Below are 14772 nucleotides of genomic sequence, written 5' to 3'. Positions count from 1 at the left end.
CTAAAAGGTAGCGCCCAACTGGAGAATATGCATAAGTGCTGGAGCTGATACGCGTGGGTTTACGGCGATGGCGTCACTGACCAAGCTTTCTAAGCTCCGTGAGTGGAGACTGGGGAGCCCCGCAATTACAGGCTGCACTCTTCAAATGTTGACCATTTTCCCTCCTACAGCTTCAGGAACAGCCCCGATGACAATACGAGTAGCCATTATTGGCGCTGGGTATGACCCGGTCTGATCAGAAATTATTCAATTGCTTACTTCTTCTAGGCCCGGTGGCCTGGTGACTCTCAAGACCTTGCTAGAGGCGTCCACGCCCGACCAGCAGATCGAGGCGTATCTCTTTGAAGCGTATGCTGCCAGGCCTTTGTTCCTCACTCGATCCAATCCTATTAACCTCCATTCAATAGTGAGTCCGATGTCGGTGGCACATTCAACTATCGCTCTTACGAGAACGCCGAATTGGTGAGCAGTAAGCAGCTGACCACGTTCTCCGATCACCGCTTGCCGCTGGAGACTCCCGACCATGTGTCACTACCCGAGTACGTCGACTATCTCCGATCATATGTTGAGCGATTCAAGCTGGGTCCATATATCAAGTTCAATAGTCCCGTGCTTCGCGTATCCCCGCTCCAGGATGGTTCCCAATGGGCCCATCGACTGAGCTATGTGGACCGGAATGACCCGGACCAAACAAAGGAGAATACTTTTGACTGCTCCCATATTGCCGTCTGCACTGGACTTCATGTTGAGCCGAATATTCCGGATATTCCAGGCATTGAGAATGTCCAGGGCGAGGTGTTCCATTCATCCCTTTATAAGGGGCGCCAGCAGGTAGCTGGCAAGAAAGTCCTTATTTTGGGATGTGGTGAAACAGCCATGGGTGAGTTAATTCCGGTGGACTAGAAAGACCCATCTAACACATACAGACATCGCCTACGAGTCCATCAAAGCCGACGCGGAGTCTGTAACTATGTGCTTCCGTACCGGTTTCCTCTCCTTCCCCAAGCAGCTCAGCAGATTCCAGGTATTTGGAAAGACTTTCAGCGGAGGTCTTCCAATCGATGGTCTCATCACCAACCTGTTCGAAACGGCATACGTCCACCGGGCGGTCGCCCAAAGCAGACTACGCTGGTTCATTTCGGATTTCGTGATCAAGCGAGTTCTATGGTTCTTGACTGGAACCCAGGCTGGTATGAACCAGCATGTTGGTGCTCTTCCTAAAGAGCGACTGGGCAGAGCCTTTGTTTTCTTAAACAAGAGCAATAAAGCCATGCCGTACCTCAATCGTCCCTACAAGACACACAATCCATTTTTAGCATATATCGGTAATCGGTACATTGATCCTCCAGAGGATGCTAACTCTGACCGATACGTTGATACTTGCACCTGGCCGACATCTATCGATGCTACTGGACGGGTCCATTTCCAAGTGAAACACGATCGGAAGGATTGGCAGCGGCTGAAGGACAAAAACATCCAGCCAAACTGTGTGGTTTACTGCTCAGGGTATGTTGCACCATTCCTAAGGTGTGCTGATTTCAAAGTAATAAGAGTCTTCACAGGTACAAACAAACGTTCCCTTATCTTGACGCATCATATCCCACGGCATCAGACGCCCAAATCAGAAACATTGTCAACCCATCAAACCCAGACATCGCTTTCATTGGTTTCGTGCGCCCAGGCGTGGGCGCCATCCCTCCCATAGCTGAACAGCAAGCCATGTGGTGGACAGCGCTTATCACCGGGCGCATGCAAATGCCCATGGATCCTCCCCACTATCACCTCCTTGCCGCCAAGGGATCTCGTATCCAGTATGGCGTCGACCACAGCGCGTACATGAGCACGTTGGCCAAAGATTTTGGAGGAGCACCAGGTCTGCTTGAATTGTATCGAAGACACGGTCTGCAGATTCTGCTTATTTATTGCTTTGGTGCATCTTTCGTCACATTTTACAGACTGACAGGACCATTTGAGTCATCCGTTGCGCCAGAGATTGCTCGAACGGAGCTGGCGGAGACCATCCTCCGACGTGGTTACACTGGAAATCTTTTCTTTGGTCTGATACCCATGCTTTTCTATGGGGTTGTCAATTCTGTGGCCTTACTACTCGATATGGTTGGACTCCTTCCTCTAGAAACAGAGATGGGGTGTGGTGAATCTTGTAAGGGAAAAGCCAAGCTAAGCATATAATAGTCGCGGCATATGTTTGAAATCTGTGATGGATCATGAGCGCAGACCATTTCGGATTAGCCCTTAATATAAGAGTTTAGAGGCAAGTCTTTGACCTTCAAATCACTCGTAGCGTAAATTAGATAACACGAGCCGGCGAGCCTCACTACACCGCCTAACGCGATAAGCGCATCAACATACTCACTCCCACTCTTTGTTGACGCTCCGATCTACGTGCCATTGGTCACCCGGTCTCCAAAACTCTCGACATGGAATGCCGGTCATAGGCCATTGATGGTCTAATTAAGAACACGTCATGCTGGAATCAATACAGGCACTCTTACGCCAAACCTTCGAGGACCACCGCTCCCTCCCCATCCTAGCCTTTTACCTGGCCCTCTGCGCCACACTCGCATTAAACATATGTCTCAAAATCTACCGACGGTACAAGATCCGGAAAGTCCGGCCTAGCTGGAGTACCACCCACGGTCCTGTGTTTGCCCTATTTCTCATCCTCGCAACCGTCAGTCTCGCGACAACATGGTACTACATGTTCGCGTTCTTCCGGCATTCCTATACTAGCTGGGCAGCAGGACAGTCACCTGCACAGCAAGCATTGATTGAGGCGAAACCATATCTGGTAAAATGGGAGTTGTGGCTGCGAGATCGGAAGCTATTCCGGGAAGCGTGGGAGAGTGTGTCCGAGACGCCGGCAAAGTTCTGGTGGAGTGGACAGATCTTCTTGTGGACAATCGGATGGAGTTTGTTTCTGGGAGTGATGGGTGTGTGTGTCTGTATAATCTCACTAGATTGTTGCTAATCACCGGCTAGGTCGCCGATACAATATCCCCAACGTGTGGGTGTACATGCTGCTCGGACAAATTGTCGCAATTTCCTTCGCACAGAACCTGTTCTTCGCTACAATTCTCGTCTCAAATCCGAGTGCCATCCGCGGTGCGAAAACGTCATGGATTCCCCCAGCAATTCTCGAGCTTGCACCCGTCGTGATATCCTTCCTCAGTGCCGCGATTATACCCTTCGTCGCGAACACGCCGTACTTCATGCCTGTTCTTGCCGTGCCTCATCTTCTTCTGTTCATCCCGGGTCTATTGTCGCCTAGAAATCTTCCACAGGGCTGGGGAACGTACATATCTCAACCTTTGCGTCGATACGCTACGTTTTATAAATGGCTGTTAGCAGTTGGGGTGGCTATACAGGCACACTCTACATATATTGTTGTTATGGATGAACCGGCCCTGCTGGGAGGCTCGGTAGTCGACCTGGGGCAGAGACTGGTGGACACAATGTTTGAGCATCCCGCTGTGAGTAGTGTTGGGTGGGATGTGGTATGCTGTTCGTTATCATGGGGTACTTGGGTTTTCTTGCATGATGGATTGGAGGGAATGCTAGCCTAGCATATACAATCTCGGCCTGAACATATTTGGGCCTCAAATGAGGCTCAGCTCGCGTTATGCATGTGCCAGCATTGCCGCTTGTACATATTCGAATGTCCACCTGATGATTGACCCCTCTTATTCCGTCCGTTTTGATTAGGCTGCAGTGACAGGCAGCAATCATCTCTTCGAATTCTCCGCCATCTTTGTGCTGATAAAAGATGCTGTGAAGCATGCTGCATATGACACAGCTGCGTGGCTCCCATGGATTGGCTATAGGTGGTTCATTCTCAAATCGTGATTGCAGGGGTCAGCCTCAACGTGCAAATACGACCAGTAAGAGGCTGGTGGCCAGATGTGTTGGTCATGCATGGCCAACTCAACGTTCGCCCTCCCCCTCTTTTTCAAACTCTAGTTATCGACTACAAGAAGACGAATGAGCTGTTCCACTACTTTGCACCTTACCCTTTGAGCAGATTCTACTACCAAGGCTACCAAAATGGCTCCTAGGCATTGTGTCCACAGTCCAGCTGATGAGACACTGATCTTTCCAACCCTGGGCGGCAAATATGACAGATTTTATTACGGCCAAGTGCACTCATCGTGAGAACTTCTGATCGTTTGAGCTACCAAACCACTAACTTCAAACCGGGTATAGGCCCTACAAACTTCCACTGATCGCCATATCTATTGGAGAGGATCAATATGGGATCCCATGGCCCTATCTCGAAACTTATCCGAGATTTCGCAAGCTTGCCTACTCTGGAAAACTCGAACTTGCTATTTCTCCAGATATTGGTCACACAGTAGTGCATTTCCTATACACTGGCAAATGGCAAACAATCGACTGTGGACTTTCCCGTGGCAAAACATACACGGAAAGGGAATACCAAAGATGCGTTCAAGTCTACCATGCATCCATGAAATATGATCTTTCTGAGCTGAAGGTTATGGCCGAAAAATACATCGCCCACTTTGGAAATGAGTTTTCAGCCATGGAACTTCTGCGTTTGACGACCGAAGTTTTCTCGGAATTCCCCGAAGACGAATTTTGGCTTCCAAATTATGTCACGAATACGCTTCAAGAAATTGTTGGAGGTGTCAATTCAAAAGTCAATATTCGTGATAATTCCTCTGTGAGAAGTCCCGGCAGCTTGGCGATCATGGCGGCAGTCATTGATGCCCAATTCTCGCGCATACTCGAGTTGGAAAGTACCCGTGGAAACTATCAGGCCAGGCCCGGGGTCTACACGCACGGATTCGGTGCAAACCACTACCCACATAGCCGGTATGACATGCCTCCCATGCCTGCCAGGCCTATTTCTCCCAGCTCGGCGGCAAACTCTGCTTCAACTGGCGTTCGCCGCTATCACAGGCCTGCATCTCCCAGTTCGGCGGCAATCTCTGTTTCCCATGTTGTTCACCGCTGTCCCAGGTCAGCATCTCCCAGTTCAGAAAAAGGCTCTGCTTCCGCTGGTAGTGGCAGTGTAGCCGAGGGATCGCTTCTCACTCCCGATGAGGATTCCACGGTTGAAAGTCTTGTCCGCGCTGCTAAATATCCTGCCGAGGACCTGGCTGACGCTTCCGCTACATTTCCCGATTGTGATACCGCTGAAGCCTCTGAGCATGTTGCCCCGATCGAAGTTTGCATCTCTGTGGCGGTTACTGAAGATGGAAGCCCTTCGAATGAGTGGACTGACCATCCGGACGACCCTGTCATGGACGAGCATGTAGACGGACTCGTCTACGAGGAGTCTATTGTCGAAGCTGTCGAGGCTTCTATCTACGAGGAGTCTATCGCCGGGAACGCTGTAACCGAAGAATCCTTCACTGAAGCTCCTGCCGAACTGATTGTCTACGAGGAGTCCGTGCCGGAGGAGTCAGTCGCCGACGAACCTGTTGCCGAAGAGTCTGTCCCATGGGAGCCTGTTGCCGAAGAATCTGCTTCGAGCGAGCCTGCTGTTGAAGAGCCTGTTCCAGAACAATGTGTCCCAGAGGAAACCTTGGCCGAAGAAGTTGAAACCAATCACAATCACCCTCTGCTCCTAAATTCAGATTTGTACGCAGATTGGAAGAGTCTCTCCCCGAAGAAACGGCGAATGAGGACGAAAAAGCTCCAGCGTCAAGGTCTGCCCATTCCGGACCGAGATGGTGTCATTTCAATAGTTTTGCCTTAAGAAAATTTACGGAGAGTATGAAAGTCTTCTAAATTATCTCCCATTTCCTTGGTGTTTCCTTTGACCAATTCGAAAGTTTGCTTTCCATCATGGTTTCCAATGTTGTTTTGAGGTCTCACGCTTATTTTAAGAATAACGGTCTCTTTTTCTATTCGAAGGATTGAACCAGTCTGCCCCAATGCTATTGTCAATTCGATTTACTTCTTGGTCTTTCTTTGTTCCCTCGTAGTGTAGATTTCCAGTGGTCTTCAAGCTGCTGGGTGACCTATTCTCTGTTTCAAACAATATGAGCGAAAAAGCAACCATGTGTAGAAGCCTCGTGTGGACACCACAAAACTAGTTGAACACCCTCACTAACTGCAATTAAAATAGCGCATTCTTCAAGATTCAGATAGTCATATTTTGGAGTACCTCCCCAAGTATCTACTTGCTCACGTTACTCTGTAGACTACGCAGGAATGCGAATGCGATTAAAGAGTGATACCCACTGATCTGACTGTTCTTACTAATATCATGACTCTAATGAAACGTTATTTCATATATTGACGTGAATCAAACGAGGTGATACCATGATTTTTCATACTTGAGATGAAATCCTTTCTGAATTACAATTACTGCCCTACTTCAAATGCGGTTGGTGAGGGTATTCAACTAATTCTTCGGTGTTCGAATTGGCGCGCTGCTATATGTAATGTAAGCACCTATATAGGCTGTGAGCGTTAGAAAATTTCTATTGTGCTAATTTAGGTGTTCGTGGCTGGGCATCTTGGCTCATTTCAAAAAAGACCATGACAGTCCGCAAACAAGATCAAAGAGCGAAGTAAACGGAGAGCGAAGTAAACGGCAAATCTATCAAGGCGCCTGAGCCAGAGAAAGAAATATAGCCGTGCGGAAGCTTTCAAAATCTACAGTTCTTTGTAATAGTCGGCGACTTGTTCTGAAACGATCTGATAGCTATAATTGGCGCCATGGGTCTCGAGACCCATTCATACTATTTTTGGCGACGGATGATTGCAAGAAATGTAGTCAATATCGTGGCTGGTTATCGACATGCGCGTTTCTTTTCTCTTCAAAGAGCCAAAACTTCAACCTAGCATGACTGCCTTTGTTGCCAGTTCTTCACGGGATTTGGCTCAACTTGACTCATAAACTTCCTGTTTTGGGACATGGCTTCAACTCAACAATGCGGTACATATAAAGATCAAGGTCTGCTCATTTTCAAGGGCACCGTGCCGTTATTCTGACTTGTTCTGTCGCAATCATACCGAGACATTACATCCATATTTTCCACTACGCCATGGAGTCTGGTTCAAAGGCGTCAAGCGTGAGATCCATCTTTGGCATCAAGAAGAACGTTAGAAAAAAGAGATCAAAAACACTCAGCATACAAAACCTAGACCTTACTCAGGTCTTTGATCCTCCAGCCCCACCAGAAGAAGAGCCCAGGCCCCCGCGGCAGGAACGATGGGCTCACAGAGGGGATGGCCCCTTACTTGATCCCAGTGCCCTTCCCAAAGGATGGAACATGGATGAGCCTGATCTTGATCCAGAGTAAATGCACCTCCTGGGACATATGAGACAATGAATATATGGCTAATAGCAAAACAGTGATATCGACGCCCAGATTGCCAGATGCGAGGAGAGGATAGAGGACAATATTATGACGTTTGCATTCGAAGAAAAACTTAAAGACTATACGCTACGCAAGCAATATATAGAGTACATAGCCCTTGTACTCTTCGGAAATGTGGATTGGCTAATATGTGATAGAGAAATCGCCCAGGACGAGCCAGAAGGCCTCGGCGTTAATCTTCTTTTTCGAATCAAATGCTTGAAAGGCATATTTCAGAATTTAGTGAAGAATGGTGACCCTTACAAACAGATTCGGAATATCAGAGCGATTTTGAAGGCCTATAGGGAAGGCAATTTGGATCTGAATGGCCTGATTACTTATTGGTCTCATGGCGATCGGCTCTGCCAGCCCAGACCATTCAACTGGGAGGAGTTCGATGCCATTAATGACGCGCATGAGGGCCATGTGGGGTTTTGGGTTGAAGGGGTAGGTACTTCATCAGTTTATATCATGCTCTGCTAATTCGTCTCAGCTATATGATCGAGATCTAGTAGTTCGGCCGCACTTGATAATTCCATACTTTAAGAGGCCAGGTTCATTCCATGTAATGACCCTATACCCCAGACCCTGGAGAGTGTCAACTAATTCGTTCCTAGTATAATATGGCATTTCGAGTCCCTAACTACCCCTGGTGGACAGAGCTAGAAATGCTCTACGACACTGGCTCACAAGCAACGATCATATTCGAAGGCGACGTGCGAAGAATCATGGGCCCCTTTGGCCCACCCGACCAAGCACCTATCAAAATCATCGCAACGCAGCAGTTAGCTGGGCTCGGCGGAGATATAACCTGTCAAATGATTGCACTTGAAGTTACTGTACTCGACGCGAAGAGAAACCGGCTAACGCCGTGGGTCAGAGTTCCAGTGGGTCTACAACCGGGCAACTATAACCCGGCCAAGCATCAAATCAGATGTGATGGCCCATTTTTATCGAGGTATCTATATACTGCATCGGCACCAAATGAGGCTGGAAAGATGCACATTGGTACCAATCCAGCTTCTTTGAGGTTGCCCTGGATGGAGTCTCGTAATGCAGCAGGTTTCAAGCTCTCGCCAGAGCAGAACCTGGGCAATCTAAAACAGAAAGCTCGTAATCCCCGTAAACTGCCACAGCCAATGGCTATGCCAAATCCTGGGTTTAGAGTGAAAGATTGATGTGTTACAATGGCTTCCATCTCCAGCATTGTCGGCACTTGAGCGTTGCCAACTGGTTATATAGACCTCTTGTACATATAGGTTACGATGTATTCATTCATGCAATTGAACCTGCGTTCCAGAATCCTGTCAGCCTCAAAGAAAAGCTGGTACCTATCTGCAGTAGGGAATAGAAGGTAGTCAGTCCTTAGGCCGCAGGACGACAACATATCCAACGACAACATATCCAGAAGCAAAGTCAGAGACCTCAATTGAGAAATTGAGAAATCAACTCATACACTCTCCCCTTGCCGCGGGGTACCAACAATCTTCTCAGCAACCATCTCACTATCCCAGTCTTTGAACTCCCGTGTATGGAGCTTCATTGAAAACATACGATCAATGTCCATAGGCGATCGACCTTTCATCTCCGGAATAAAGAGCCAGGTCAGGATAACCGCGGTGGCAGCCACTGCGGCTAAGAAGAATCCTGTTTTTGCCTTGAGGTTTCCTTTGTCTGCGTTGTAGATATAAGGCAAAATGATTGAAAACACACCGGTCGCAATGCCACTTGTGAACCAGCCAATGCCTTGGGTTTTGGCTCGAAGTTGCAGCGAGGAGGTCTCAGCAGCAACAACATGCGAGGCCGGCCAAATACCCAGTCCACAAACCATCGTGACTATCATCATTGTGACTGCAGTGTACCTGTAGAGGCTTTAGCAAAAGGAATGTTAACTCTTCGTGTTGTACATACCAAATCGTGACGATGCCCTCAAAGCAGCCAGCAATGCCCATGGCTAACCACAGTACCATAGCAGTCGCCAATGTAAACATACACAGAAAGCGTCTACCCAGACCATTCAACACCCACAGACTCACAATGTTAGCAATCAAACCAAGACCGATGCCAAGAATAAGGAAAATGAGACTGTTTGTCGAGCCCATTCCAACGATTTGCATGAAGTAAGATGCATTTGCAAGGAGCTGCAGACCAAAAAGCTGAGGCAGGGAGCTGGCCAAACAAACGATCAGTGTTCTTCGAAGGTTTGTTCCCCGGAAACAATCCATATACGCATAGGAAGCAGTTTCTTCCTCTTCTACTAGAATGGCCAGATGTAACTCCTCAATAGTCGCGGCAGAGTCGCTATGAATAGTATCCAGTTTCTTCTGAGCTTCCAGCGCTTTTTCCGGTCTGTTCCTTCTAAGTAGCCATGTCGGACTCTCTGGCAACAGTATCGACAGGCAGAGTGGAACAGCCGAGAAGGGCCATTGCGACGCGAAACAAATTCGATAGCTTTGTGCTCCTTCTCTTTGGAGGGATACGTACACCACAATAGCACCGAGTAGCTGGCCAAGTAATGTGAATATTGGCAAGAAGGCAATGATCGGCCCCCGAAGAGCAACGGGGAGAATCTCAGACATGTAAGTCTGGACAACGCAGAGAAGAATCCCAATACAAATTCCCTGAAACAACTTGCCTGCCAGGAAGACTCCACGACGGGAATCCATGTCGTCAGGAAGATCAGCAACGTAACAGATTGCGACCGCAATCGCGGACAAAAGGCTGCCGATCGCGAGGGCAAGCCGACGACCACCCCTGTCTTGGAAATGACCACCGAAGATGGATCCTATCATCATCCCGATCGGACTGGACGCGTTCCAAAGGGAGAGCCACATTGATGGAATTATGTATGTAGCGCCTAACTTTTCGCCAAAGGTATGTCTGTTACGGTTAGTTATTGCGATGTATTCCTAAGATAATAACATACTGAAATTCCGGCATGGCGGATACTGTTCCCACAATGACTAGATCATAGCCATAGAGAAGAATGGCGGAACTCAGTGCAAGGCAGTATATGACCACTTTTGGCCATCGCTTTAGTAGCTGCCATAAAGGGGTGTGTGTCGCGTGGGCGGGGATATTTGTACTATTTTGAGATACATCTTCAACAAACTCTTGGGTGGTTTTATCGATGGAATCATGCATACTGATCAACCTTCCAAAGAGCGATCAAGTATTACAACTTCTACAGGACGAGCTATTCAATCTTTATTAACAATGTTTCAAGCACGGACGGTGAGGGGGATCGCCGAGTACTGTTGACAGAGAATGCAACATGAGCTTTGACGTGATGTCCATACTCTCTAAGCGAGCACCAAGACGAAGGTTAATAAACTTCATCAAATAAGAGCTCAGTGTTTTCGATGCCGCGCCTGGGTATGTCACATTGGAAGGTCTTGCCGATATTTACGCGAATTAAATCGTAAAGCTAGGGATCCCCGCACGCTTGGCAAGCGACGAGACTTGCCAAGTTAGCCAGATGATTTATCTCCCATTACATCAAGTTCCTTTCTCTTCATGTGAAGTCTCAGTGACATAATATGGCCTGTATTTGAGCTTGTTGGCATTGGTCAGAGGGGAACATCATAGATCGGAAATTCAGATGTGGAAAAAGTAGACTGATAGTACCCGAGAATTCGGCATCACGTAAGTCTGTTGACTAGGCTGGACCTGAGTGATTATTTCACCAGTCTCAATTATCCCCTACGGTTGATGAGGTTGCCTGTGTCTCAATTCGAGGATCCCTTCTCTTCTCCAACTTCTCGAGGTGTGCTCTCAGCGTTTCTATCTCAGTATCCAGCTCCTTTGCCGAGGCAAGTCGATACTTTAGCGTGAGAATACCCGCAGATGTGACCAGTAGTCCTATAGAGACTAAATATGACCATTGGCCGACCTGTTGCGGGTTTTCCTGCGACGGGCCATCGTTGTGGATCCACCATTCGATATATGCCACGAAGCCAATGATTGTTAGTGGGCTGATAATCATACTAAATAGAAGGCCAAACAGTATGCCCAAATCCGCTATTATGCGAAGGAATGCCTTGAGAAAGCGAACAGTGAAGACAGGTCGAATGCGACTCCAGCAAGACCTCGAGCGTTTCGTGTTGTATGTTTCTTTTGCTTCGAGTCCTTTTCTTGGTGTCGAAAGTGAATCTTTGAACTCATCTTTGAAGCTTCTCCATATCTCCTTCCTGGCCCTCCAAATTATCACAATTTGAGCAGATGGAATCCTTGACTTGTAAGGCAGAAACTTGAATGTCAAAAGAACAATATTGAGAATGAAACACAGGATGATGAGACTGTATATGTATCGATTCGAATAGATGAGTCTATCCCAGAAGCGATTTCCGTGCGAAGCTTCAGATCGCCTCTCTGTGACCCATGATTCCAACGTGGTCGCTTGTCGGAGAATCTGGCTCGTGTTGAAGCAAGGGTTGTAGCAGATATCACCGATCTCGCCCCACTTAGTGATATTTGAGAATGTCTCCCATATACTGCTGTTCCACGTTGAGGTTCTCCAGGAACTTTCCCACCCATCGTTTGATGTTGACTGGTATGGCGGGACATCGGGGTAGCAGAACATGTACTGGGTCGGGATTTCGCGACTTTTCGCGGCGTTTACAAGAGCGCAGATGGACCCAGCAAGCATGAGAATATTCCAGAGATAGAACAGGAGGATTCGAGCCCGTTCCTGAGTCAACACACGGGACCAGCATTGCAATGGGAGAAAGACGAGATAGCCAGTGATGACTATCGCCATGACCGCATCACCATCCAATTCGAGTGCACTGGGTTGCAGGATGATCTGGTCTGTCTGTGTGATGAGCTGTGGGAAACTGCTCCACAGTGTACTGTTCTCCGCAACATATGGGATATATACAAGGGTGGGCTCTTGCGCTATGCGATCACTTGACACCAAAATAAATGCTTCAATTGCTGCTGTGCCGGCATATGTCGCGGCGGCTCCCAGAAACACGTCTGCCAGCCATCCTGTCCATCGTGTGAGACAGCTTGCCAGAAGAAGGGCATAGAATAAGTAGCGAGGACATGAGTCATATATCGTGCTGATGGGGTAAAAGCACAAGGCCTCTTGGGCGATGAACAAGGGCTGAACCATGAGGGTGGGTCCGGGGTACTCTAGAAAGACATCGCAAGGATCATGTCCAACTCGATGCCGCTGTTCAGTGAGGCACGCCGGTCAAGGTCTTCGAGAACTAAAGAGCTGTGCGGGTTTGAAAATTCAAATTCATGCGTTCCTCGTCAATTCAAGGTTTGTGGGGCTTTTTTGGTTCCTGCTGCTGCCTTGGGCGAGGCCGAGATTTATTAGATCTTGACGTCATATACTTTGATAAGATTCATCGACCAACTTCAAAACAATTTAAGAATCTTTGAATACAATGGGAGGAGTTTTGGACATGCCTAATGATGCAGCAGAGCTTGAGCCTTCATCTCTGGAAAGTCGTCGAGTCAATTTTGAAGTGAACATTGATCAACGCAATCACTGTAATAAATATTGTACATCTTGATATCGCAAGACTCCGTCTTGTTCCTAGTTCGACTGTCTATTTCCTTGGAATATTTCCATTTAGACGCACTTGAAAGACTGTGTCTGGTTCCAGTTACCGCCAACATAGGCAGCATGCTGAGGGTAAGGGCAAGTTCTACGCTGGGCCTGGACACCAAGCGCAGGAGTGTTGTCGACATACTGGGTAGCAATCAGCTCAGTGGGAGCAATGCCCTCCTCAACCCAGGCCATCAGAGCCAGAACAGCGTCGTGCTTGCGGTCTCGGTACCCAGGCACGCCCCAAACATTGTCTCCAGTCAAAGCGGATGGCTGGTTTGCAGAGCCAATGTACCAAGGCGCATCATGGGTGGAATCCATGCAGTGCTCCATACCAGGGATTAGGAAGAAGCGGTAAAATCCATCCAAATTGTACCCCAGAGGAACCATCGTCTTCTGAACTTGCTGGTAGTAGTAGATACTGGAGCCAGTAGGGATTTCTCCATCAGCAAAACCGTGGTAGTGGATCAGTTTGCCGCCACGCTTCTGGAAGGGACGGAGGTCGTAGTCATCTGCAGTGGCATTGCCCGGGTCCAGACGGTCGGAAAGCTCAATCGTGGCCAGATCAAGGTGATCTCCAGGCCAGGTGGCGTCGTTGTAGACAAAGTCACGGGGGTAGGCGATTCCACTAGGGGCATCGACATCATCATCGGCGGTGATGATCATTTCAGAGACCTGGGCCTCAGCTCCCCAAGCGAAGGAGGGGAAGACAAAGGTTTGGTTCGTTTCGATCCAATCGCCATACACACGATTGATGGTGTCGACCTGTGCAGCATTGAAGCAGGTGCTGGTGTTGGTAGAAGTGCTGTTGCAAAGGAGAGCCTCGGGGCGGAACTGGCAGGCGTAGCCGTTCATAATAATGTTGTCAACCACGCCATCTACACCGTCACACTGGCTCATGACTTCATCGGCCAGAACATCCATCAGGTCGGCGGTGATATGGCCGGGGGAGTCGTTGGGCAAATTGTCCAGAGCAACCTTTAAATCCCAGTTCTGTTGGTGGCTAGTCCACCAAGCACAAGCGCCAGCAAGAACTCCGTCAAAGTCATCCGGGAACATCTGAACAGACTTCAATCCTTGACGACCACCAGTTGAGCATCCGGCATAGTAGGAATACTCAATATCGTGGCTATAGAAAGCCTTGGTCAGTGTCTTACCCAGAGCAACACTTCCGTGGAGAGCGCGCCAACCCCAGTCAGTCCGGGTTTCAGGCTTGTTAAGAGCCCAGCCTGCATCGCCAGCCTCAGTAACAGACGAGTTATGACCAGTGTTTGTCGAAACAACAGCGAATCCGTAGTTAATTCCCGGCGCCATATCTCCGAAGGCGATTTGGCCGGTGAACCCACCGTTTCCGTAAGCCATATAGCGCTTGTTCCATGTCGAAGTTGGAAGCCAGACACTAAATTCATACGATGAAGTTGCAGATGAGCTGACGTTCACGTAGACAGCACAGTAATCGGGCAAGCCGGTATAGTTGGCGAGAGGGCCTACGAAGGTCTCATTGGAGGTGAAAGTGCGAGCATAAACAATGCTGGCATTGCTGTCGAGATAAGGAGCGAAGAATTTCGGATCACACTTGGTTGCACTAGCAGCCAAGGAGGCCAAAGAAGCCAGCAAAACAGAAGCTCGCATCCTGCAAGATTAATGTTGTGGTATAGTCTAGTGAAGGTGGTTGATTGACAGGGGAATGAGACGAGACATCCCGGTTTGGTTTTATACTTTTCGAGTGAAGATAGCTCATAATATACCTGTAGAGCCGCGTCACGTATTCATAATTAGTGGAACCGCTAAAGAATCTTGAAATTGTTAAACATGAAACCGTGGCCGAAGACGCACATGGCGTTTTACGGTTTAGTTACC

At 48.4% G+C, this 14772-nt stretch overlaps 7 protein-coding genes across 7 annotated transcripts; 4 read left to right on the top strand and 3 right to left on the bottom strand.

The window, feature by feature from the left end:
* Positions 1–187: 187 nt before the first annotated feature.
* N7503_007848 (flavin-containing monooxygenase) lies at positions 188–2190 on the top strand (the record flags this gene model as incomplete). Its single annotated transcript, XM_057067395.1, has 5 exons — positions 188–219; positions 268–348; positions 408–880; positions 927–1506; positions 1563–2190. 5 exons carry the CDS (start codon positions 188–190, stop codon positions 2188–2190), a joined length of 1794 nt encoding a protein of 597 aa, XP_056921076.1.
* Positions 2191–2485: 295 nt separating this feature from the next.
* N7503_007847 (uncharacterized protein) lies at positions 2486–3584 on the top strand (the record flags this gene model as incomplete). The annotated part of the gene is made up of 2 exons (XM_057067394.1): positions 2486–2951; positions 3001–3584. The coding sequence occupies 2 exons, from the start codon at positions 2486–2488 to the stop codon at positions 3582–3584; spliced, it is 1050 nt and encodes a 349-aa protein (XP_056921075.1).
* Positions 3585–4062: 478 nt separating this feature from the next.
* N7503_007846 (BTB/POZ domain-containing protein) lies at positions 4063–5740 on the top strand (the record flags this gene model as incomplete). The annotated part of the gene is made up of 2 exons (XM_057067393.1): positions 4063–4166; positions 4222–5740. 2 exons carry the CDS (start codon positions 4063–4065, stop codon positions 5738–5740), a joined length of 1623 nt encoding a protein of 540 aa, XP_056921074.1.
* Positions 5741–7037: 1297 nt separating this feature from the next.
* On the top strand, positions 7038–8530 carry N7503_007845 (uncharacterized protein; the record flags this gene model as incomplete). The annotated part of the gene is made up of 3 exons (XM_057067392.1): positions 7038–7291; positions 7349–7799; positions 7970–8530. 3 exons carry the CDS (start codon positions 7038–7040, stop codon positions 8528–8530), a joined length of 1266 nt encoding a protein of 421 aa, XP_056921073.1.
* A 180-nt stretch (positions 8531–8710) lies between these two features.
* On the bottom strand, positions 8711–10496 carry N7503_007844 (uncharacterized protein; the record flags this gene model as incomplete). Its single annotated transcript, XM_057067391.1, has 4 exons — positions 8711–8776; positions 8809–9214; positions 9264–10232; positions 10279–10496. The coding sequence occupies 4 exons, from the start codon at positions 10494–10496 to the stop codon at positions 8711–8713; spliced, it is 1659 nt and encodes a 552-aa protein (XP_056921072.1).
* Positions 10497–11043: 547 nt separating this feature from the next.
* Positions 11044–12468, bottom strand: N7503_007843 (uncharacterized protein; the record flags this gene model as incomplete). Its single annotated transcript, XM_057067390.1, has 1 exon — positions 11044–12468. The coding sequence occupies one exon, from the start codon at positions 12466–12468 to the stop codon at positions 11044–11046; it is 1425 nt and encodes a 474-aa protein (XP_056921071.1).
* A 468-nt stretch (positions 12469–12936) lies between these two features.
* Positions 12937–14544, bottom strand: N7503_007842 (uncharacterized protein; the record flags this gene model as incomplete). The annotated part of the gene is made up of 1 exon (XM_057067389.1): positions 12937–14544. One exon carries the CDS (start codon positions 14542–14544, stop codon positions 12937–12939), a length of 1608 nt encoding a protein of 535 aa, XP_056921070.1.
* Positions 14545–14772: the final 228 nt, after the last annotated feature.

The sequence above is a fragment of the Penicillium pulvis genome (assembly GCF_028828015.1).
Source record: "Penicillium pulvis strain IBT 33274 chromosome Unknown contig_5_segment0_segment0, whole genome shotgun sequence".
Taxonomy (NCBI): domain Eukaryota; kingdom Fungi; phylum Ascomycota; class Eurotiomycetes; order Eurotiales; family Aspergillaceae; genus Penicillium; species Penicillium pulvis.
Note: the sequence above shows the minus strand (reverse complement) of the source record. Positions and strands in the feature narration are given on the sequence as shown.